The sequence below is a fragment of the Melospiza georgiana genome, chromosome 2 (assembly GCF_028018845.1).
Source record: "Melospiza georgiana isolate bMelGeo1 chromosome 2, bMelGeo1.pri, whole genome shotgun sequence".
Taxonomy (NCBI): Eukaryota; Metazoa; Chordata; class Aves; order Passeriformes; family Passerellidae; genus Melospiza; species Melospiza georgiana.
Genome location: NC_080431.1, coordinates 27,377,206 through 27,401,527, shown reverse-complemented (window position 1 = coordinate 27,401,527; position 24,322 = coordinate 27,377,206). Strand labels below are relative to the sequence as shown.

The 24,322-nt window shown below is 39.2% G+C and overlaps 1 protein-coding gene across 1 annotated transcript in view; it reads right to left on the bottom strand.

Moving 5' to 3' along the window:
* The window catches only part of NALF1 (NALCN channel auxiliary factor 1), a 431,177-nt gene extending 411,314 nt beyond the window's left edge, over window positions 1-19,863 (bottom strand). Inside the window, exon 1 of the mRNA XM_058045328.1 lies at window positions 19,045-19,863. Coding sequence (XP_057901311.1) covers window positions 19,045-19,863 — 819 coding nt within the window. The remainder of the gene's footprint in view (window positions 1-19,044) is intronic.
* Window positions 19,864-24,322: the final 4,459 nt, after the last annotated feature.

The following is a 24,322-nucleotide window of genomic DNA, read 5'->3' as shown; positions in this document are numbered from 1 at the left end:
TTTGGCTGTAAGAAGATTTCACAGAAGTATCCAGAATTATCACTGAAAAACATCAAAAAATGTGAATAAAAATATTTCATACTCAAAAAGCTCTACATTTTCTTCTACCAAGTACATTAAACTGTCTTAGCTTCATTGAAAAGCATTTCTTCCTGTGTTAACTTTTTCCATGTGATAGAAATTAGATCCTAATTTATGTCCTAACTCAGCGCGTGAGTGCTTAGCATCTCTGAAAGCCAGGTCATTCCTCTTAATATCCTATAGACACTGTTTTCTGAGACTGTCCTCCTAAGTAATTCCTACTTGAACACTTATGAGAGTAGAACAGAGAAGGGATTCTATTCTCATCACTGTAAAACATCCCTGGAGGAGCTGAAATGTAGCCTGTTTCCACTGAGCATATTTTGATGTTTGTAATATGCCCTGGTGTATGCTGGAAGACCCAGAAGAAGCTATTACTGAGGCAAAAGTTCCTCTGGGTCTTTTGCTGCATATATATAGCTTTGGTAAAGTTCCAAACCTGGTGGCTTTTAATGGTTTAAAACATTCCCTGGAGGGCATATATTGATGTAGGTGTACTCAGGTGGGAATGGCTTCAAACAGGCTAGCTGTTCCACTATTGCCCTGTCCTAAGTCCAAAATCATTAATGTGGTCGGTAGGAGAGTTTGAGCAGTTACTCCACACTGTCTGAGACATAAAAGCACCTTTCGTTGCTTAAAGGAGGAGAGGGGATTGTTCAGCATCAGAGTTCTATATGAGGTGAAAGCAATGTCAAGACATATATGATCAAAAATGATTCAGCAGATGTGGCTCGAGTTTTTTTATCAAAATACTTCTAGAATTATTACTAGTCATTAAAAAAAGTTCTCAGCAAAATCAAGTTGGAAATCTCTAAATACATAGAAAAAGACCAAATAGTTTTGAAGGCAGAGGAAGTTATTGCTACATATTTCTTCTCATCTTAAGCCTTTCAGCTACCACTCGATGTCATTCCCACTGTTTCACTATGTTCAAGTGCCTTTGAATATCTTCAAGCTGTGGAGGACGCTGAACATAACACCAGCAAATTCTCTACCTCTTAACTGAGTTCTCCAGCTACCAGGCAATTATACAAATAGTGCAGAATGGCATCCCCAAGCCTGCTGGGTTTTTGGAGGAGAGAGATTTTTAAAAAACCCAAACCTGTTTGTTTCTCTGAATGAATGGGGTACAGAACCCATGGCTAGTACGATGGTTTTATAAAGCAACACCTGAGAAAATGAGGCATGTGTGTGCATAGATGCTGCAGCACATACAGGGGAAAAATTTGGAAAACAAGTACTTAGAAACAGTGTATCAGTAAGAATTCCCAGAATTCTTTTTTGTCCTAGATTTCTCATCAGAATGTAAGTTTACCTTGTTATTCCCTTTCCAGCTATGACGCTATTGCATGACCCAGCACACATGGCTCCAATTCTGCACACATCTTTGAGAAGAACATGTTCCTCTCCCTTCCAAGGGTTACAGAGCTAAAAATAAAAATAAAATAGATAAATTACACTTCAAGCCAATCAGATCTTTGAACGTGGAAGCTTCAAGTTACTTTTGGGAGTGCAAGGATTGTGGATTTTCCAGTGTACCTGGCACAAAGTGCCTCTGGTGTATAAGATGCATAAACAATGACAGGTACATCTGAAGAGGGAAGTGGGATGGTTAAATGAGAATATATGTAGCAACTAAGTACAAAAAATACAACCAAGAGAGACCATGACTCCCCCTCCAATAAGTTAAAGGGGAAACTAAACAAGATAAGAATATAGGAGAGAAAGCATATTATTTTCACATCTCTTTTTTACTCATAGCGCTGAGGATATACCAGAGTTTCTAAATAAAGAAAAGGAACATTTGATGATTGAAGTATCATAAGAGGAATTGTTGGAACGGATCAATAAGTAAAAGATTGATGTATCTTAAGAATGGGAGACTGTTTATTCAAGACTCCTAAAGCAATTTAAGATTAAACAAAAGAAATCCACAATTATGCAGTTTCCCATTGAAATCAGTTAGTATAGTGTACTGAACCACACAGGACAGCAGTGATCTTCATGCAGCTCCTGAGGGAAACTGAGGAAGAATTCAGCTTCACACACACATATTACTGCAGAAATAACTGAGGAGCCAATTAAAAGCAAAAATGTTAAGTATGTGGATCAAAGTTAAAAGCCTTAATGCCCTGTATATGTCTTTAACCTATTAGCATTCTTTTGGCATGTAAATAGCAGATAAGAAAGAACTGTCAGATACAAGTTTTCTGGACTTCCAAAAGCCTTTGAGAATGCTTCCCACAATAGGCTATTTGAGAAACCAAGTAATCACAGGATGAGAAGTAAAGCATTGTCATTGACTAGAAATCAACTACGAAAAGGAGAACAGAGAAGCAGAATGCATTTATTAGTGGTCACTGCTCCATGCGGCGAAAGGTTAACAGGCGGGTGCCCTCAGGTTCTTTACAAAGGATGGAAGGGTTTAATCTATTTATTAATCATCCAGAAATGGGTCTAACAATAAGATGGAAATGTTTACAACAGACACAACAAGTCTTAGATTAATTAAGGCCAAAACAGGCCAAGGAGCTTTTAGGTTGCTTCAAAGAGCTCAGTGAAAGGGGAAACAATGGCAGATGGAATGCAGCACTGCCAAGCCTAATAGAAGCACAGGGGAAAGAACCATATGAAATACTTCATCTAGAATTAAAAACCCAGTATGACCACTGAAGGCAGGGGGAGACCCTCTTGATAAGCACAGACCAATGAAAATACTTCTCTGGCACTAATCGCAATCGAAAATAAAGATATTGTTGAGAAAGTGAAGAAAAAGGGAAGAGTACTGGCATAAAGGCTAAAAAGGCTGAGATTTATTTTTTTAGGGGTGAAGCCTAGCACCTTTAAATTAAGAGATAAAAAAAGACATAATGAATAAATAAATTTAGATCATAAATTAAGTAAATTATATCATTACTTAACTCTCCTCATAAGATAAATAAAGAATTCAACAAGACTGAAAATAGCACATTTAAATCAGAGAATTGTTTTTCATTATTATTTAAATCAAAGACATAGAACTCCTCATTTGATGTTGCCAAGTTGAAATGTAACACCACTTTAATGAAGGACTTAGATTTTTCTGTGGATTTATACATCAACGCTCCTCACAGTACTCTGTTCAGTACAGCAAGCCAGAATCAAACCCACACAAACAATAAATGAAAAATCCAGCTACCTCTGCAGTCATCATCTGCTATTTCATGGGCACACAGCTTATTCTTATCCCAACTTCTATACATCATAAACCACTCTTTTCAGCTGCAGGTCTTCAGCCATGGATACTCATATTTTATTCTCCCTTTCAGAAAATTGTCCTTCTTAGTAGGGAATATTACCACATCAAAGACCCACAGCCAAACTCATCGGGAGAGGTTGGTTTGGCAGATAGCTTAAGGAGGGAGGAAAAGAGAAAAAAAAAGAAAAAGCTGGGTAGTGATGAACAGTAAAGAGAAAAGGCTGGGTAGTGATGGACAATGAAGCAAAAAGGATAGTTAAATCCTAAAAGATGTTTTCAGTTGTCATCTTTACCACTGGTGGGCACAAATTGGAAATGTATTTAGGATAATCCTGGCTGCATCAAACCAGGAAGTGTGGCCTGTAACCGTGTTCCTTTAGATAATTAAAGCAATAGCAATGTGTGAAACAGTGTCTACCAGAGGCAGCTGCTAAAAGCAAAGTTGTACTGAATGAACACTTGATACATGCATCCTTTTTGCCAAGAATCACAGGTAACACCCACATTGTAATGTGTTAGAGATGTAGGGAACTCTTGTATTACAGCAGATGTACAGTAATTCTCATTTATATGGACAATATATAAATAAAATCCTTCTCTGTCAAAAAACCCCCTGTACTTAAATGCCTTCATCAGTCAGTAGCCACTAATACAGCTCAAAAACTGTATGGAGCAAATAGGCAACATATCCCTCAATATATTCAAAATTATATTTTCCTGGGTTTGATTACTGGGTTTGGTCCACCCCTTTAATATAATTCTTAGAAATATAAGCATCGCCTTCTACCCTAGTCTCCACTTCAATCTAATAGTTTGCCCCTAGACATATATATATATATATATATATATATATATATATATAAATATATATATATATATATAAAGATGAGCTGAAAAAAAAAAATCTGTAAGAACTATAGGAACAGAAATCTTCACTCAACTTTTAAAAATAACCAACAGATTTAACATATGCAACAACAAGAACCAGATTTTGATGAAATTTTGGTTTAATTGCTACACATTTAGAGAAAATAATTATTTTGAACACTGTTCTAAGTACCTTTGAAAGTGAAATTTATCTCTAAAAGTAAGATATCCCTTCATATATGAAAATGTATTAATAGAAAATAATATGGAAAAGTATTTTACTGAATCATAAGCATGATAAATTGACTACTACCTAATATGAATTAAAAAGAAACTTTACAAACTAACAAACAAATTTCTGGTCTGGCGTAAAATTCATTTTACCTTCCAAGCTTATTCCCAGAGCAGATCACTGAGCAGTGTAGTGTAGTATGTCAGTTCCTACAGACTGCTTGCCAAAAAACAGAGTCTTTTCAGTTTTGTCATTCTTCAGTATCAGCTCCTTCAGGCTTCAGGGTAAAGCAACATGAGTATAACCTGAGATACATCTGACTGAAGTCTTAGGTGAATATGTTTTCTGTCTACTCTTATGTTGACCTTAGCTAAACATCTGCAGTTTTGGCTGTCTGCCACTCTGCTTTTCCTGCTGGCTGGGCAATGTCTCGTCTCTGCTGCAGGGTCTCCCTTGCAGCTCCTGGTCAGGTCAGTAACATCAGGTGGTGCAGAAAGTGCTGATCACCTGGCAGGTATTCTTCTCATGTTTTGATCAATCACAGAGACCCTGATACTATTTCAGCCAATTATTTCTTTATCCACTTTATCCACTTTTGCTAGGTCAGTATATCACTTTTCTTGCCTCCTTTTATCCCTACTCAGGTTTCAAGCTTGAGGAAAAGGTAAGAAAGTTTCCTGGTAGTTACCAAAGCTAAAAACATTTTTAAAACCCCAGATCATCAGGAACATTATGACTATTAGAATATGACCTCTAGAAGAACTCGTTTTCCTCCTAAAAGTCCATTAAATTTACTTTAAACAAACTCAATACATGGCATGAATTGTCAGGGTTCAAGAGCAGTGACCTGTGATTACTGAGCATATTGCAATAAAAATATCTAAATAATAAAAACTGGAAAGGTGGTATTCCTTGTATACTAAGAGCAAATATTCTACCAGCAGAGAAATATTCTTCTGATGTTTTATTTTCTTATGAACTGCACAGTACTTTCTAATCATTCAAAGATAAAAGGCTTACTCTGTGAAGAAAAATAATATCAATCCATAACATAGACACACCTTTGTCTTGTATGCTGAAGAAATCCAAAGAAAATGAAGTCTTCACATGTATATAGAAACTGAGATAATTAAAAAAGAAAATCAGCTACTTAGGCATTCCTGCATAACTAATTGTCAGTTCAGTGGCTACCAAAAATCTAGCCTGAACACTGCATCATAGTATTTTTTTTTATTTTAGCAGGAAAAAAGAAAATATAATTAAAACATAGTGAGGGCAGTATTAAATGAAGACTGGACAGACTAGCTTCACTGCTGCCAATTTCCCTCACAAAAATTTTTCCTTTTCATGATTATTTAGATATTTTTGCACCGTTCTGAAACTAAAAACTCCAGAATTGCCACAATGAAGCACTGACAGTTCTGTTCAGCCCTAAGTCTGTGCGTTGGGAAGGTGCTGCGAAATCCACGGTGAGGACAGAGGCAGACCCAAAATGCAGCAGAGCTGCAGTGGTTCTGCTGCACAGAGGCTTGGCAGATGCAGGGAAAGCACAGAGCAAAAAATCTGCATCACCTTCACAGGCATGCCAACAGAAGATAAAAGAAAAAAAAAATAAAAAGGGATAATACATGATCACTACTGCCATGATTATCTAGAGCCAGGTGCAGTGAATCATTTCAGGAATTTGGCTCAGGGCCTTGAGCTGCAGTCCTAAAGAGATTGCTGAGATACTTGGGGAATTATCTCCAGGTTGAATTTCGGCCTCTTTAACCATAACTATATGAGTATTAACAGGGAGTGTGGCTCTGTAGAGACACTCTGTAAACTGACACTGTCCCAAGAGCCTGGTACCCCCATTACATGTTGGTTTTGTTGGTTTTACTTTGGGCTAGCCCCAGTCCTTTTTAGGGAATGCACATCCCTAAAAGTGCCTGCACCTCTTTATGGGTGCACCTCTAGGACACCTGCATGCCTTTGCTTTCAGCAGACAGACATGCAGCTTGTGTGGTGAACCAAGGGGCACTAAGAGCGCCAGCAGGAGTGAGTGGGAAGTTTCCAAAGCACACCTCTGGCCTGAACTGAAATGCTGATGGAGGCAGCCTGAGGTCTGCAGGCTGTCTGTACTCAGCTCAGGCACTTGTGATTTGTTACAGACTCTGTAAGAAATAAATAGTTGCCTTTTAACTCTATTAAGACAGAAAGTCAGGAGCAAAGTGTGAAGCAGGACCAGCTCTGTGAGCAATATCCCAGTTGCATCTCATGGTGGACCTGCATGCTATGGCCTCCTGAACTGCTGAATTACTGTAATATTTAAGTTCCCCAGTAGTGCTTTACTTGCAGGGCAAAAAAAAACTCTAAAAGGTTTCAGGTCTTTTGCTTCTCTTTCAAACATATCATAAAATCATTTCAAATATCTCTGTACTCATATATACTTCACCCTGTACTCAGGAGTCAGGAGTACAACTTTAGAGGAACCCAAAAAAAAAAAAGCCTACTGATATTCACAGCTATCACATTCCTTCCTATGAGCTACTGATCTTCACTAGCAGGTTGGTAATACTCTGAGATGCAAATATTCTTCTGCAAACTGCAAAACATATCTCCTCCTCCTGCAAGTCTAAAGAACTATAAAAGAAGAAAAAGATCTCTTCCATCCCAAACTTCTACTGGCATTCTTCAAATCAGACCTATATTAAAAACTATTGAGCACAAAACCCAAAAAACAATGCTGTAAATATTTACTTTCATACCATCATTTAAATATTACTTTTTCTATAGCAATTAGAAAAAAATAAAACACCGGAAACTAAAAAAACTTTTAAAGAAATATTTGGGAAGTCACTGTAATTCATGCTTATATTGAACAAACTAACTCCATTCTGCCCTTTAAAATATTGCAGGAAAAATATAAAAATTACATTATAGAACAGTAATAAAAACCTGATCTCCCAGGTAATCACAGTGATCAAAATATGCTGCTCTTAAAAAAACCCTCACATATAAGCTGAACAATAAACTTTGTTGTAATGTGCAAATAGAGACACAGAAACAAAAATAATCTAAAATATTCCACAAAGGGTCTCTACAAATGCATTGTGAAGACCAGTGTAAGACAGGCTTAGTGGGCATCCCAACAAGAGATGCATTTGTATTCTACTTTTACTTGGAACCTTTCTGAAGTATTGATGAAAGAAAGAAAATACCCTAAGTAATTTACACTTCCTCACAGAAAACAAACAAATCCTGAAAAAAAGAAGAAGGCCATTTAGAAACAATTGCTACATTTTCCTGTACTTCTTAATTTTCCATAATTCATGACTTTTCATATTTCCACAGGACTGCTGCAGAACTGTCCTAGCCTTTCCAGAATGCTTAATCCTACATCAAAAAATTCCTTGTTCCACTTCCTTTAAGACATATACATATATATATATACACACACATATGTGTGTATCAAACCTGTAATTTTTATTTAAGATGTCAGTGTTAAAATTACTACCTTTTTTATGAGTGTTGAAGTGCACCACAGAGCAAAACTTCCATTACCTGATCAATTCTTCAACTTAGACTTACATTTTTCTCTGTGTTTATGCCAGCACAAATACAGAGTGTCTTTGCACCAATCAAAGTATTCTCTCTGGATTTAAACTATTAATACTACTGATCATCAACTCTCCTTTTAACCATGGTGGATGACCTACACCCTTGGCTGGAAAAGGCAAATAATTTTGCTTTGTTTTCTTCAAGATTTTCCTCTCCCTGGATAGCTGAACAACTTAAGCTCATAATATTTTTCTACAGCAGTGCCTGAAAAATCAATAGAATAAGAGAACACAATCAAGACCAAGTTCAACAACAAAGGGGAAAAAACCATCAATCCAACAACAATAACAAATTAGTAATGTCAGTCAAAGACAGGAAAATGAGCATTTAAAGCAGTCTGAATATTGTTTTTTGTAGCAAGGTGTGTAAAACAAATCCTTCTGAGGCAAACTGTCCTTCTGAATTCATATATTTGAGTTTTAAAAGTATCATGTTCCTCCTCTCAAAACAGCATTACACTCAAGTAAAGCCATTTATTTCAATGGAGTTAGTCTGGTTTATGTTGTTGTGGATTGCTGACTAAAGAAATTTGGTCTATATTTACAAATGAAAATAAAATAATATTTTCAATTCATATCTGTCGTACAGAGACTGGCTTGCAGTACATTTTCTCTGCTCTGGTCCCAGGAATTAATCTCAATACCTAAATTTTATAAAGCTGTTGTTACATAAATGATTTAATTTCATTAAATTCATTGTGAGGTTGCAACAAAAAATGTGCATTTATAAGGTTCAGCTTTAACAATTATGAGATTTAAATAGAGACAAAAGAAACTATAATGCACTTCTAACTGAATTGGAATATAAAACAGGAAGCCTCATTTCCTGAACTCCAGTGCTATACAATATCTTGTTAGCTAAACTCAGCTTATAATAGGGGTCATTTCCCCAAGGATTGTTACATCATAAAGCATAAATGAAAAAAAAAAAACAGTAAAAATACAAAAATTGTTTCTGTTTTCAGTATAATTTGGGTAATATTTCAAACGTAGCTTGTTCAGAAAATCCTATTTCTTCATAATACTGGTCCAAGTTCTGTCAGGTTCTCTGTAGAAATATTACATCAAGACTTTGACTCCAGAGCAGAACAGGACTGGAAATGAACATCTCTCATCTCTGGATGCATGAAGAATTTTAAAAGTCATCCCAGGGGACCTTGGCTATGTTTTTGACTTGCTTCCCTTTTTAAGTGCAGAACCTCAAGCCAGTGGAATCTAATCCTCATATATCCTCAGCCCTGGCCCTGCTCCAGGGCAGAGCTTCTGAGTTCCAGGCAGGCAGCACATGCTGGGGCATCCCCACTCACAGGATGCTGTGAGCTTCCCATACTTGCTCCCTTCTGCAGAAAGAAAACCTTGCTTGCAATACACCCAGGCTCTCATTAAAGTACCGTACCACAATATTTACAGCTTGAACATAGTATGAAAGGAAAAATATTAGAGAATGGGTTTATACCTCTAGAGGTACAAAATTTGCACTGTCTCAAAACAGATGCATTTGGGATACTTTACTGAATAATAAAAAAAGGCAAGTAAATGAGGTTCTGATGACATGGATCTTTTCCCACTGGTTACACTGATTTCCTGGCTTTAACAGGGCTAGAATCAGTACAGACACATCCCACTGGGAAACCACCAGAAACTTGCTGAAGGACTTTACTAACAATCAGTGTTCTAAATAGATGTTACAGTAATACTTCTCTTTAATCCTTTCAGAGATTTTAATCTTTACCAAAGCATGGATTTGGGACTCCTTGTAGATGTTTTAATTATGAAGATTACAATTTACATACATAAGTTTATTGCTATAGTTTTGATAATATATGCTGGAACTTATATTTCACTTATATTTAAAAATAATTTATTTTTGAAGCATGATGTGCTGTACCAGACATCACCATAGTCAGTTGCACAGTGAGTTGCAAGTCGTTCAGTACACAGGAATTTTCACTTCCAGCTATGAAGTATATCTTCACGATCCTAAAGCCTTTCTATACAGAAATCCAGTTTCAACAATTATAGATGAAGACAATGTTAAGAGTAGTCATACAAAATTTGCATGTAATTTTTGTGGGTACATTTTCAAATATATATACTTGCTTTATTTATTCTCCGTATAAATACCCTAAAAACAAATTGGACTTTTCATTTGCCATTTAGTTGTTGTTCTACAAGCTGGGTTTTATTTTGAAGAACATCTGTTTTTTAATCCAGTGTATGTGTATACAAAAATTTGTCTCAGCAGAGATGATTTTAGTGCCTTTGAAAATGTCACTTTACCAGTGAAAAAATACCCCTCTAAATGAAGTTATACTAGTAAAATATTGTACTTTCTTGATGCATGAGGACAACAAATCAACTAATATGAGTTAAGAATATACTTTCCAAACTAGCAAAAGCTTTTCCATCTGGTAGACTGTTCATCATGAAAAATAAGTTTACATTAATAAATGCTTATATTTATCATCTAGCATTTAGTCATCTATTTACTACATACAGAGGTCTCTGAGATATGTAATTAACTTAATAGATTTTAAAGTATTTAAGAGTTGCTCAAGGTTTGCCTTGAAATCCAAGTATTTATATAAATAAATGAGTCTCATACATTTATTTATTTTTTTTTAGGAAGAACTTGTAAGTGTAACCCCCTAAATACAGAAAGCAAGCTAACCAATGTAGAGCAATGATTAGCAAATCATCAATCAGCAAGCTCTGGAAACTCTCTTATTCTCCTAAAAGAATGAATAAAATGAGAAAAATATTTTTTCAAAGTATCTCATCTTTTTCCCATCTGCTTAATAAAGAATGCCCTCTGATTCTGGACTGTTAATACTTTAAAATGTAATAAAGATACTTCATTGTGATGCTTAACGGAGATGAAGTCTGTTGACAGGCCCAAGATACCATTTACATAAGTGTTCAGGCAAATTGAAGGCAACATCTAATCTAACATGCAGAGGATCAACAAGAATTAAACATGTATTTAAAAAGCACTCTAGATATCATACTTCCTCCATGGAAAATATCTCCTAAAAGCTACAACACATTGCACATTCCAAAATGCAAACATAATACAATTTCTTTTTCTTTTCCTCCCTTTTAAAAATTTTATAATGGATATATTTGAAAATATAATACCTTAATAATGAAATAACCTAAATCACAACATTTAAAAATCATTAAAATTACAATATCATATACTGAAAGTAAAAATTTGGACCTTTTGTTTTTATTTGTTATCTGTCTGGTACCATTTCCTCCTAATTTTGCTGAAGTCATTTAAAACATCCACAATGACTTCCAAGCTGTTGAGAACTTCTAAAAACATGGACTGAAACATACTGTTTGCTGGTAGCTTCAGATGATCTTTACTGTTGCTTTTAATCATGAGGTTTTCTTCTAAAGATGAAGCATCTGAATCAACTCTCAGAATCAATAGATATTAAAGGTGAACATTTCCATCGGGCTCTCAAACACACCTCAGAGGACCAAAATATATTAATGAATAACTGCTGAAGTTTGTCACTTCAGCATTTATCATCACCATTCATCCCAACAACTTTGTTGCATTCAATCAGTGCTTCAAAGGGTCATAACAGATTGTTCCATAAAGGCTTGAGGCCAATCCTACATCAGACACAGCTTTCAAACACATCTATCAGTTTTTTAAAAGGAGAGGAGGTGAGATGAGATGAAGGGTGGGAGAGTATCAAGCATTGATCAGCTTCACTTCAGAGTCACTTACATTATGCCCTATTATTTTCGTCATTATGGACTGGGAGCTAATTGGATATAGCTCTTCAGTGTGCATGTTCTGAAGGAGAAATTCACATATTTCATATACCTACCCTGTTTGCAAACAAGGTCAATTCCCAAATCCAAAAGGAAATTTAGTCTTTATTTTTAACATAACTCCAAATTAATCAAATCTCTCTACAAGCCAGAATATGTCTCCAGTGCCTCACTACATTTCTATTCATCTAACTGATTGATGTTTTCAAGGAAATCAAGCTCACAGACATTCTCACTTGGAGATGTTTGCTCTACAGTTCTGACAAGAGAAAAGTACAGTGAAAAGTACTTAGAAAAGTACAGTATGCTTACTGTAGCAAAGTGGCATAAGTGTGTTTCTTGACAGAGGGAGTTTGGGCAGTCTTGGGAGTTTCCTCTGATTCGGACTCAGGGAAGCAATTCTCATACATAGACACTCCACTCCCCCAAAATATCCACCCTCCTTGTAAAGAGAGAAGGGAGAATAAAATAAATAATCTCTAGCAGATCTACCTGCAAAAATATCTATTAAGAAGATGACCTACAATTGTTATTGTCTAGTTTCTCAACAGAAATAACAACTGGAAAAGTAATATGCAGAAGATTTTGGTTTTCTGTCAAAAAAAAGTGATGAAAATGCACTTATGTCATAGAAGGCTCTTTCCCATTCTCATCCCTAAGAAGCAGATTACACAGCTCACAGATTCTTCAGCAACAGAATATAGATATCCTAGCAGGGAAAGAGATTTGTGATTTCATTAGGTTGTTGTAGGACAGCACAAGTAGTAGGACATTACAAACTTTTTCAGAGTTAAATTTTGCATATCAACATAATTTCATCCAAACTTAATTTTTATACCAAAATCACTCTGTTAGAATTCATCTAATATGACTTTTGAAGTCAACAGTGGGTGGGAGTGTTTATATCTGATATAAAATGACGGTATGTCCTCTTTAGAGACAATAGACATAAATATTTTAGAGCATAATCCATCTGACCTATTTTAGATATCCACTTCATTGTGAACTGACTTAGACTCTAGAAATACCTATGTATCTTCACTGACTACAAAGAGAATCTAAGCTTTTATAATTTTTGTGAATATCCATAATGGATATCTAGCTCTTTTTTTCCAATTTGTCATATGGACTACTTTATTTTTCTGTGTTCTGAGGTGTTATGACTGATATTTATCAAAAAGTAATATTTAAGAATTCAGCTTTTAAGTTACTTTTCCCCTTTTAGGCAAGTCACAGATCTAAATGCACTATGGATCTTAGTGCAAGACTGAAGTTATAAATGACTAAGTATAGACCAAATGATTTTTAGGCAGGATAAGTGATAGAACTATAATTTGCATTTTGATTACCTTTCCCAGAAGAACCTGAAATGAAGAAGCAAGGCTGTCACAGTCCCTGCAAGGTGCATGTGAAGCATGCTGCTTGAGGTAAAGAGAACAAGTGAACAAACTGAAATTGAGGGCAGAGCCATGAGGCCCCAAACAATGGGACATTAATACCCTGAAACATTAAATGGTGGTTACTGGATTAGGGTGGAATGCACTTCAACTACTCTGTGCTAGTAATCTGCAGTCCTTTTTTTCCTAACTCAGGAATGCTGTACCCATTGACACTACGAATGGGATGAGTACCTTGATGATCAACTAGATGCAAACTTTTAAAAGTTATGTGGGGGTAATGCACTTCTGGAAAGAACACCCTGGGGAATTTCTCTTTTAGGAGTGAAGAAATCTGACCCTGAGCCAGTAAAGCATTTAAGCAATTGAATAACCACAAGCATGTGCATAGTCTTCCCTGAGTGCAGTACCATTCACCTAGCTCAAAACAGGCGACTGAGACTGACTGCTGGATCGGGATTTTAGGCCAAAATACAAATCCCTTAGCACATAGTCAGTGTTGAATTATACCAATACTACAAGAATATCCACATATTTTCTTAAATTAGTTTTGAAAAATAATTCAACATTTACTTTTCTAAAAATCACCTGAACAATTAACACCAAAACCTGTAAAACTGTGCAAACATCAATTTACAGTCACATTAGCTTCACCAAAGTGAATTTTATACCAAAATTTTTAAAAAGTGTAAACATTTAAGTATTATGTAATTTTTTTAAGTACAGCATAGTATTCATTTTTAAAAAAGCTTTAAAATAATAATTGTATTTCAAGAGATTCAGAAAAGGCACTAGTTCAGTAATTAATGCGGGGATTTTTTTTGTTTGTATTAGACCACAAGTACAGATCTTCAAGGTTTAATTTGTATGGGTTTCTTCTGATTAGTTTAGATATCACTCTTTCATAGAACTATCATTGCATAAATATGTGATTAAGATGTGCAACTGAAATAGATAACTTCGTGGCAGATGCTGCTCTATGTGATCTTTTGTAACTGAAGGGTTCTTTTATCATTTGAGCTTTTGGGTTTGTATTTCTCATCTGCTCTTTTCTGCCAGCTTAATGGAGATTTTAAATCAAAACCTAATTAGACTACATATGCTGTTTAGGAAAAAGTTCTTAGGAAAGTAATGATTCATATAGGCTTTGATATTTCCAGATAACATCTAAGAAGAAATGTGACTTTAATTGTTTTAAATAACTTCCAATCACCCCCTTATTCAAGTAAAAATATTCAAGTAAAATGTTGAGCACAGTTCTTCGATCAAGAATTTCTTCAGTAAGAGAAATACCAACTCTATACTTCTATCAACTATATCATCTGCACTTAGTGATGAAAGCCTTTATTGACACACATTTTTCAACTAAGTAGTATTATACATCAGGTATTCTATGATATATTTTTGATACCAATACCAAAATCCTCAAATCAGAAGTTATCAAATTATATTTAATTCCTGAAGACCAAAAAACTGTGTGTTCATGTTGAGAACCTAGAGTGTCAGCCAAAGTTTGCTTTTTAGCAATGTTGATATAAGAAGAGTTGGTATCTTTTTATTTTTTCTCTTTGATATTCTAGGAAGGAAAATGAATTATTTTAATGTTCTTTTAAATATATGCACTTAATTGAATTATACATTTCAATATTTTAACAAGTGATAGGAAAGGTCACATTTTAAACACTCTCAGCTTGCACTAGGTTAAGGAAATGTGTGTCAAAAATGATGACTGGTATCTTGTTCAAACACTAACAAACACATTTGTCAAGAAAACCCTGGCCTCTGACACTTAATCACAAAGATTAAGCTCCACCTTTAAAAACAAAAAAGGAAAATATTAAAAATCTTTACATTTTTATGTCCTACTTAGTTATTTGACCCAGTTCTTAATCAGAAGTAGCCAGAATTTTCTTCTATCCCACAGAGCGATTGCCTGCTGCCTTAAGAATAAAAGCTTGAGTATTTCCCCTGATAGAAGGCTGACAAGTCATAATGAGGAATTGTGTCTTCCAACGTCAAGCCAATGCAGTTTCTGTTAATTATCTGAATACTGTGCTGTGACACACTGCATATAAAAATTATTTTCTGGAAACCAAGAAATGATATATATTTGCAAGACAAATCTCTTCAAAAATAACCACAAATTTATAACAGGCAATAACAAGATTTCATAAGCATTTTTTAAAAATCTGAATTCAATTTAAACAGAAAAGCAGAAGTGTAAATCCAGATTTCCAGTTACTCTGCTACTTTAGTGATTCAATAAAGCTCAAGAAATTTGTTTCATCATCTAGTTGAATATGTAATAAATTCAAATATTTCTCTTATGTTTACTGTTTAGCCATTACTAATATGTGACTATCAAGACAAGGAAACAATATGTAGAGACATCAGACTTTAAGAAGAGTTTATAAGAAATAGGTTGGAGACAGATTTATAAGTGAAGCAACACTTATATCCCAAGCTTCTAAACAACACATAAAGTCTACTGACATAAAAACAATATAAAAGGTATATGCATATTCATTGATATCACCAAAAATAGTTGTTTTCTAAATGTTGAAAATTGTCAGCATTTTCTACAAAATTTTCATAAAACCCATGCAACTCAATAGAAGTTTGATGGTAAGACCTTAATTACAGGACAGTACACTTAAGACAAACAAACAAAAAAACCTGAGTATACTCATATATTAAAACTGAAACTCACCACATAGAATAGCTAAATGTGATCTGTAAGTCAAACAACTCCTGTCTACAAAATTCTGCAATATAAAGCAATCACTTTAAAATGTTCTTCAGAGACCAGGAGACTTGTAGTGGAAGACAGAATATTTTGAAAGTATAGTTCATCTTCTTTTGGTTTGAGGTAAAAGAATGAAAACATAAAGTCTGAAGTTTATACTCGTGCATCAAAGGCATTTGTGATATGTTCTATCTGTTATTAACAAAAGTTCTTTCTGGAAAGGCAAAACTTGCTGAGAAACCCACCATAACCTTTACACTTTACTGTGAGAAACCGACTGAGTTGAGGATGGTGTATGGTGTTGGGGTGAGTTGGGGAAGGGGGAAGCAACACCCAATTGCAAGTTTATGCTTGACTGCTATTCAGAGTACATTTTATTATTATAAATAATCAGCTGTAATTGGTCAACTGGATGAAAATATCTCTTTTTCTGTGAACAAAGCTGCCCTCCAAGAATGCTAAAGACAAATATAAATAGACTAGTTAACAAGCCTTTCATTGTATTGAGGCAAGACTTATAGACATGGTTATTGAGTAAAGGCAGTATTTTTAGAACTTTGTTTAAAAGAAAAAGCAGGTCACCATATAAACCATGACACCCACCAAATAATGTGTACCTAAACCACACATATGTCAAGTTATTTTCTATTCTGATGCTTTACCTAAGAATTAGCTAAATCGCCAACATGCAAAAAAAAAAAATTACTTACACACACACCAAAAAAAAAAAAAACAACCACCAAATTCTGAGTTTTATAAACTAAATATTGCAACAGTCACAAAGTATTCGAGTTTCAAGTTTCACCTCTTCACTCTCCAGGTCAGCCCATGCACAAGCACATGAACGCACACGTCAAACCGCTGGACGTGCCATCCACCTGGCTCTCGCAAGTATCCACACGAATCAAAAGGCTCCAGAGGGACCCAGAAACACCAAACCAGGGCACGGGGGCAGAGAGCGGAATCTCCTCCGCCGGACCTCGGGCTGTGCGTGCGCTGCCTTGCAGAACCTTGGACAGCGGCTCCCTGGCCCTCCTCGCAGCGCAGCGCAGCCCAGCCCCGCGGCTCACCCCACCGCGCTCCCCACCCGCACTGGGTGGGCACCTGCACTGCCCACCAGATTCCCTGGAGAAAGGGAAAACAGACTAAGTTGCACCCATGGTCTGGTTTTTTTGTTTTTTTTTTACCTTTCCCCTTCTGAAATATATTTCATTTTTAACACAGATTGGTTGGCCAAATTCTCAAAACATAAAGCAATATCATGTGGCATTCAGAACCGCAGAAATGTAGGTCACTGGCTTTTGTCTAGTTCATTAAAGTTTCACACAATCATTTTTAATGTCAACAACCTTTTCTCTGTCATTAAAAAAGTATTTCTCCTCGTTGGGTGTGTGAAGGGAAAATCGGTAAACAGCATAAATTTGCTGTTGTGTTCATTTCCAAAACCTTTTACACCCTGATATTCCGTAGAGCAACTAAGGACTTTGTGGCAAAGTCAAACTAAACTGTGATACAAAAAATCACTTAGGAATGAAAATGCTGATCATTTGGCATCATGGAATACTAGGTCAGTTTCTAATTACAGAGCTACCGAAATGACAGAGATTTCCTTACAGAAATAGAGATCTATTTACATTGGATATCCTTTTTTACTCATCCAATTCACTCTGGAAATAAAATATGTTTACATTATCAGTAACTGAATACATAGCATATATGCAATGAGTGTGTACACACACAGTTTGCAGTCTAAAAACAGTTGAGTCAACACTTCTGGTGATTCTACCTTACTTTTGTCAGGTTTAGAGAAAAAGTAAATACAGCAACTTTCCTACCTTTATCCAATTAGATAGCAGGTTGTTTCAGCTTCTGGAGGGACTCTGGATCCATTTTTGTGGCAAATATATGCCCAAATTATACTAAGTGATTGGTGAATGGGACTGTTTAGGCATAAACTGTTACCATTAAATGATTTCAGACGGCCCTGATGAAGTTACAGAGCACAGAGGTACTGCCAGGCCTCCTATTTAGAGCAGTGATTCACGCGCATGGTTGTGTTCCACTGCTAAAGCAGAATTTGGTTCAAACTCGTTAGTGCTACAGTAGTTGAGATAATCTAGTTCAGGGCAGAGATATTCACCTCCTACCAAGTACTCAAACAGGAAGAAAAGCATGCAGTTAGCTATTTTAAGCACTGAGGACAACTCTTTTCTTCTGCCCTGTCTTGAGAGATAGGCCAACTAATCTTGTGCAAAACTACAGAGTAGGCAACATGTACAAGAGCCAAAGTGGGACCCTCTGCCTTCTAGCAAAGGAAAAGAAAAGCCTCTGGATCTCTCTGAGCCGTCACCAGTGGCACCAAGGGAAACAGCCGCGGCTTATCAAAACGCTGTCACCATCACTTCCCAACCAAGGGCCGCTGCGGTGCCCGCCAACAGACACTCTCGTGCTCCTGCTTTCCCCAGCTCCGCAGATTTTGGCAGAGCGCCTGCAAACACCGTCCCGCTCCCGAGGAGGCCCGGCGCCGCACCGCTCTGCCGCCGTCCAGCACCGCCAGCCCCGGGCCAAGCGCCCGGCGGAACGTACCGGAGCCTCCGGCCCGCGGGGGGAGAGCCGCCCGTGCCCGGGCACCGCGGCCGCCGCACACCCAGGGCCGGCGGCCAGGGCAGCGCCGTCGGGCAGCCCCGACCGCGGGGGCCGCTCCGAGCCCCGCTCATTGTCATGCAGACCCTGTCGCTGCCTGCCGCCAAGTCGCATCCCAGCCCGCTGGAAGCCGGCAGCCGAGCCGGAGCCAATCGCATATTCATGAGGAGGGGGAAATCCAGCGCTACGCTCCCAGAGGACCGAGGATCACTTCTTTTTACGTTTTCTCAAGCTTCCCCCTCTCTCTTCATCTGTTTTAATAACGCGCTAAGGGGGGCATCCCGGCCGATGCCCTCCGCAGCATCGCCTGCACCGTGAGCACCGTGACCGCCGGCGCCAGGGGCACAGAGCGAAGCAGGCACAACAGGGTCCACGGCAGCCACAACAGCCGAGGGAGGCACGCCAGCCCGACAGCCAGGGACAGGAAACACAGCAGGGGCTCCTACCTTACAATCCTCAGGACACGATTTCACCGAGTACTCATCCGACTGTAAATATTTCTGGAGCATAACCTCAAACTCTTCGTATTTCTCCTGAGCGTGCTGGTCGTAGCGCTGGTAAGCCTGGACGCACTGGCTGCAGGAGCCTTCCCCCTTCAGCACCACATCCAGACTGCAGTTCAAAGTGTCCGGATTGGACAACCCGGCGAACAACTCCCAAAGTGTGTAGGAATTACAAAAGGAAAGGTAAAAATCCGTCAGGTCCCAGCCGGGCGCCGGGCTCTGCCCCGTACCCCGCGGCCGCCCCGACCCCCCTCGCCGCTGGCACACCGCCTCCGCGTCGCCCACGCTGAAGCACTGCCCGGACGAGGAGCCCGGGGGGGGGCACGTCTCCGGGGGCCTGGCGGTGGAGTTCCCCAGGAAAGCAGCCTTGCCGTGCCGGGGCTCGGTGCCGTTGGTGCGGCCGCCGCGGCCGCCGCCGCCGCTGCTGCCGGGGGAGGGCGGGAGGGAGGGCGAGGGGGGGGCGAGGAGCCGGGGCGCGGGGGGCGCCGGCTCCCCCATGCCCGCCAGCAGCTCCGGCTCCGCGGGCTCCGGCTTCTCGGGCGGCGGCTGCTCCTTCTCTCCGGTCCCCGTGAATTTGGCCTCGGCGCAGAACCACAAGTGATCAGAGAGCAGGACCGTGAAAAACAAGAGCGATGCCAGGGACAGTCGCCATTTCTGAGCCCTCTCTGAATCCGTGAAGGGTTTCTCGTTCTCCCGGGGTGCGAACCAGATTTTTAAGCCGTCATCATACTGCCGACTACACATCCAAGCACCCCTGGTCATATTTTGGGAACGCACAGCCCTGGCCGACTCCACCGTGAGGGCTCCTTTGCCAGTGTCACCACAATATGCATTGACTTAAAAGATTGGGGGGATTTTCTCGCCTGCCTTCCCTTCTCTCGCTCGCTTGCTCTCCCTCTTCTCTCTTCCACTCTCCCCCTTCTCTCTTTCTTCCTCTTTTTTTTCTTTCTTTCTCTTTTTCTTTCTTTCTTTCTTCTTTCTTCTTTTTCTTCCTCCGAGATATTGTTGGTTTTCGCCGGTGGCTCTGCCTTGGTCTCACCACACGAAACAGCCCCAGTCCATCCAACGCGGAGTGCCGTGGAGAAGATAAGAGCAATAACGCAGAGAGAGGAGGAGGAGGAGGGAGAGGAGATGGTGGTGGTGGTGGCGGTGGTGATGGTGGTGGTGGTGGTGATAGTTGGTGGTGGCGGGGCTGCGCGACTGCTCCTTTCCCCCTCTCACCCAGGCATGGTCAGATCGCAGCTCCCCATCTCCCTCCTGAGAAAAGCCCACTGCGCCCGGACAACCGCATGCCGCGTCCCCCGCTGCCGACGGACGGCTACGGGAGGGCTCCTCGCCTCCTCTTCCTCCCTGCCGCCGCTGCTGCTCTCGCTCAGCCCCGAGCCGCGGCACAGATGCCTGCACCGCTGTCTCAGTCTCTTTCTTCTCTCCCCGCTCCGCTCTAACTGGAGAGACGCTGCTGCAGGGCTCCCGGAGCGCTGCCGAGGATGCTGAAGAGGAGGAGGAGGAAGAGGAAGAGGAGGAGGAGGCTGCCGGGGCCGCCGCCGCTGCTGGTGACAATGGGCTGCGGCTGCCGCCGCTGCTGCCGCCGGGCGCGGTGTCCCCGGGCGCACGGGGCGGAACTGCCTGGCTGGGGGCCCCCGATGGGCACAGGCATCTTGGGCCCCTGGGCTAAGTTGCCGCCATCTTCGTCCTGGAGAAACACTTTTTTGGGGGGAGCTCTGCCTTTTGCGTCATCTCCTCCCGCGCCGAGATCGCTCTATCCTGGCGCATTGGCAGCAGCAGCAACTCTGCCTCCTCCTGCCTGAGGAGGAGGAGGTGGGTGATGCGCTGGGGACCACATGGACCCTCCAAAGGGCTTCCTCGATGCAACTCTTTCTACTCATCTCACCGAGGGGACTGCTCAGTAGTACTGTCCAGCCCTCTCTCCTTCAGGGTCTCCTTCCCTTTGTGGCCGTGGAACACCATGTCCACGCAGGATGGTGGCTGGAGAGGTCTGTTTCCGTGTCTGTCCTTGTCATAGCAAATCACAAATGGCACATGACTACTACAGGCTCTGCATCCTGGCCAATTTTGGCCACACAGTAAAATGTCTGAACACAGTTGCCTGTCTCTCAGTCAGAGAGCTGTAAAGCAAAATGACCATAAATCCCAAGCTGTTTCACCAGAAGTTTTGCAAAACCCTGATTCAGCCCATGGACTGGGTAAATATGGCCTGTCTGTGTTCCCCTGCTTAGATAGCACTGCTTAGAGAGAAAGACACAGGGGCCAGGCTGAATCCTCCTTCTAGGATGATGAAATCACCTGGAGTGATGATCTCCACTTGGACCCAGGACGGAGATCCAAATACCATGTGTCCTCCAACCATGGAGGTCTCTTGCTCAAATAAACATTCTCTTTGGGCACTCCAAAGTGTCTCTCACTCCTTTCTTCTAGCTCACTTATGCACCTTAATGTAACAGCAACAGAACAACTTGGATCCCACGCATAAGATAAGAGCAGGTGCCAACTAGAGGTTGGGCACTAACAGGTGAAGACGTAGTGTTCACCTCGAGACATCAGGTATGCTGTCTGGCTACAGGATAGCATACCAAGATGTGTATTTTAATTTCTCCATTGGACTGGCAGAAGGTTTAGAAACCATATTTTTCCTTGCTCCAGAGGCTTTCTCTATCCTGAGGTACTGAAAATTGCCCTTGGAAAAGGTGTGCAGTATATCGCAAAAGGTGGCTTTGCTCCATTTTTTGGTTAAAGAAAGCCTTTTTTCTTACCATAGTCTGTAAACTAATACAGCTTGTTGATGGTTCTTGAGTTCAACTTTAAAAAGTGTAGTGAGAAAAGACCTAAACCATATCAGAAGAGAACAAAGCTTGTACCTTATCTGACTGCAGCTGTCATTACCAGAAGGGTGATCTTACCAAGGAATATGCTGGAATTTCTGTCACTTTGAGCAATAAATCAAGGCTGGATGTTTTTCAAAAGGAGATCCTAAACCTCAAACAGAACATGCAGACCTGAGGTAGGAATTACTGAGAGAGGTTCTAGGCCCTGTGTTGTGCTGAGGGTCCAAGCACATTTTCATAATGGTCTCATCTGGCCTTACAGGATCTATGAGTCAAATACTACACCAAGCAGAAGTTTTCTATGGATTTTATTTTGATAGGGCAGAAATAATCATTTTGATAACACAGAAATATATGTTAATATTGTAAGGAAAGGTCTACAGCACTCAAAGCAGAATGTATCTTTGCAATTTTCAGTCAATCAGCTCACACTGTCTACAAATGGTACATTATTAATTTTGGTCTTGGAACTTAATTTGAAATTAGTTGACATACTATCTTTTGTACTGAATTTGCCTTTTTGTAATTTTTCTGTTTTGAGACAAGAGTGTGACCAAGCTTTTAAAAACCATTCAGGACAATTTTACTACTCAAAAATGTAACATCATTTATTTAATTTTCTTTTGCTAGTTTGATTATGTATTTCTTGCTAGAATAAAGTGACCAGAAGCAGAAATACAGGGAAAAAAAAAAAGAAAAAAGAAAACCCAAACCAAACCAAAAATAACTTGGAAAAGCAACAAATTCCTGACATCAGGTCTGAGATTTCAAAAATGTGCTCTTCTAAGATATGTGGCAGTGACTGTGTAATTATTCTGTATTTGACAGACAAACTTGAGGTGAAGAAAGTCAGCTTTGGAGTCCATGCCTGGCAAAGAGGCTTAATTTATGTTTGGTTTTTTTTTTAATGTTTTGTCCTGTTGGGAAAATGAGAGGATAATTGGCAATTTTGCAATCCACAATGAAATTATAAAAGTTCTTTATCTCCATTGTGGAACTTCAAGAATTGGTAATGAAAATGTGCTGGTATTCAGATGTCCTTTGAAACTTAGTGTAAAAAATTAATTCCTAAGTCTTTGCTCCTCTGTTTACACTTGTCTGAGATCAAAGCAAATATACTCAAACTCAGTACACTAGGATGGTTTAGATATACTTGACTCCTAAAAAAAAATCCATTTTCATGTCATTTAATATTTTCACACATTTCCCAACTTTTTTCTGGAAAATAAATAGAGTGAGAGTTCTTTTTCAACACCTAGAAATAAACTATAACAAGACATTTGGTATTTTCAAAATGAGCATGTCCTTGCTTTCCCAGTGACAGTTTTCTGTAACAGAGAACACATCATGCAGAACTGTTGTTTCACTCTTGCATTTCACCCAAAGCCCCATTCACTCTCCACCTAGCGCAGTGAATAACTTGCAACTTAGTTTCAGTAGCTGGTTCTTGATGGATCTGAACAAATGCAGTTCAGTTCTCTGGTGCCCCTTAGTGTTAGGTCTTGGAGCTCAAGGGAAAAAACAAGGCTATAAAATGATATCTGAAAATCAAGAAACTACATGCAGCGAGGGAAAGAATCTGAATTATACACTGTAGATGCTTTCTCTAAAACTTCCTTCAAAATTTTTTTACCACAAATCTGATCTAAGTAACAGAATTTTGTTTGAAATAGTTTAATGAACTATATGAATGGGAAGAAAAGTGAAAAAACTTTCCTCAAAAATATCGCTACAGAAGTATGTTCCCATATTCATCATTCTTCCTAAATAACTCTAGTGGTGCAAAATACTTCACTTTGGAATTACATATCTTACTGGGATTATTTATTACTCGTGTTTCAAAGCTTGGCAAGTGTGAGGAACTCATGGAATCTTGTCTCCCGAGCTGGTGGAATCACCAGATGTTTCACAGATGGATCGCCTTAAAGTAATGTGGTTCAGTGTCATCTCTGCCACACTGTGCTTTAATCAATACAATCAGAGCTGATGTTCTTTCATTCTTTGACTGATAATATGTAAGACAACTGATTTATTGAGCACTAAAGAAACTCTAACAGGATAAGCAGGCCCTAATTCCAGATACTTGGAGCTGGTTTTTTACCTACATACCTTGTGTTTTCTTTGTGAAAATACTTTAGCTTAACAAGCAGAAATATTTATCGATGTAACACATTAAACGGCAATAAACACTTTTCAGAGTAGAAGGCTTTAAAGTTTCAAAGTAAATGTTCTTATAGTTTTGCCTAATATCAGGCAAACAGTGATTTCCTGCATAATTCTCTTGCTTTACTTTGTTGATTACAAAATTGTAACATCAAAAGAGCAGTATATAGGTCTTTCAGATGATTTTAACAGATTTGAGAGACATGTCTTGTCTT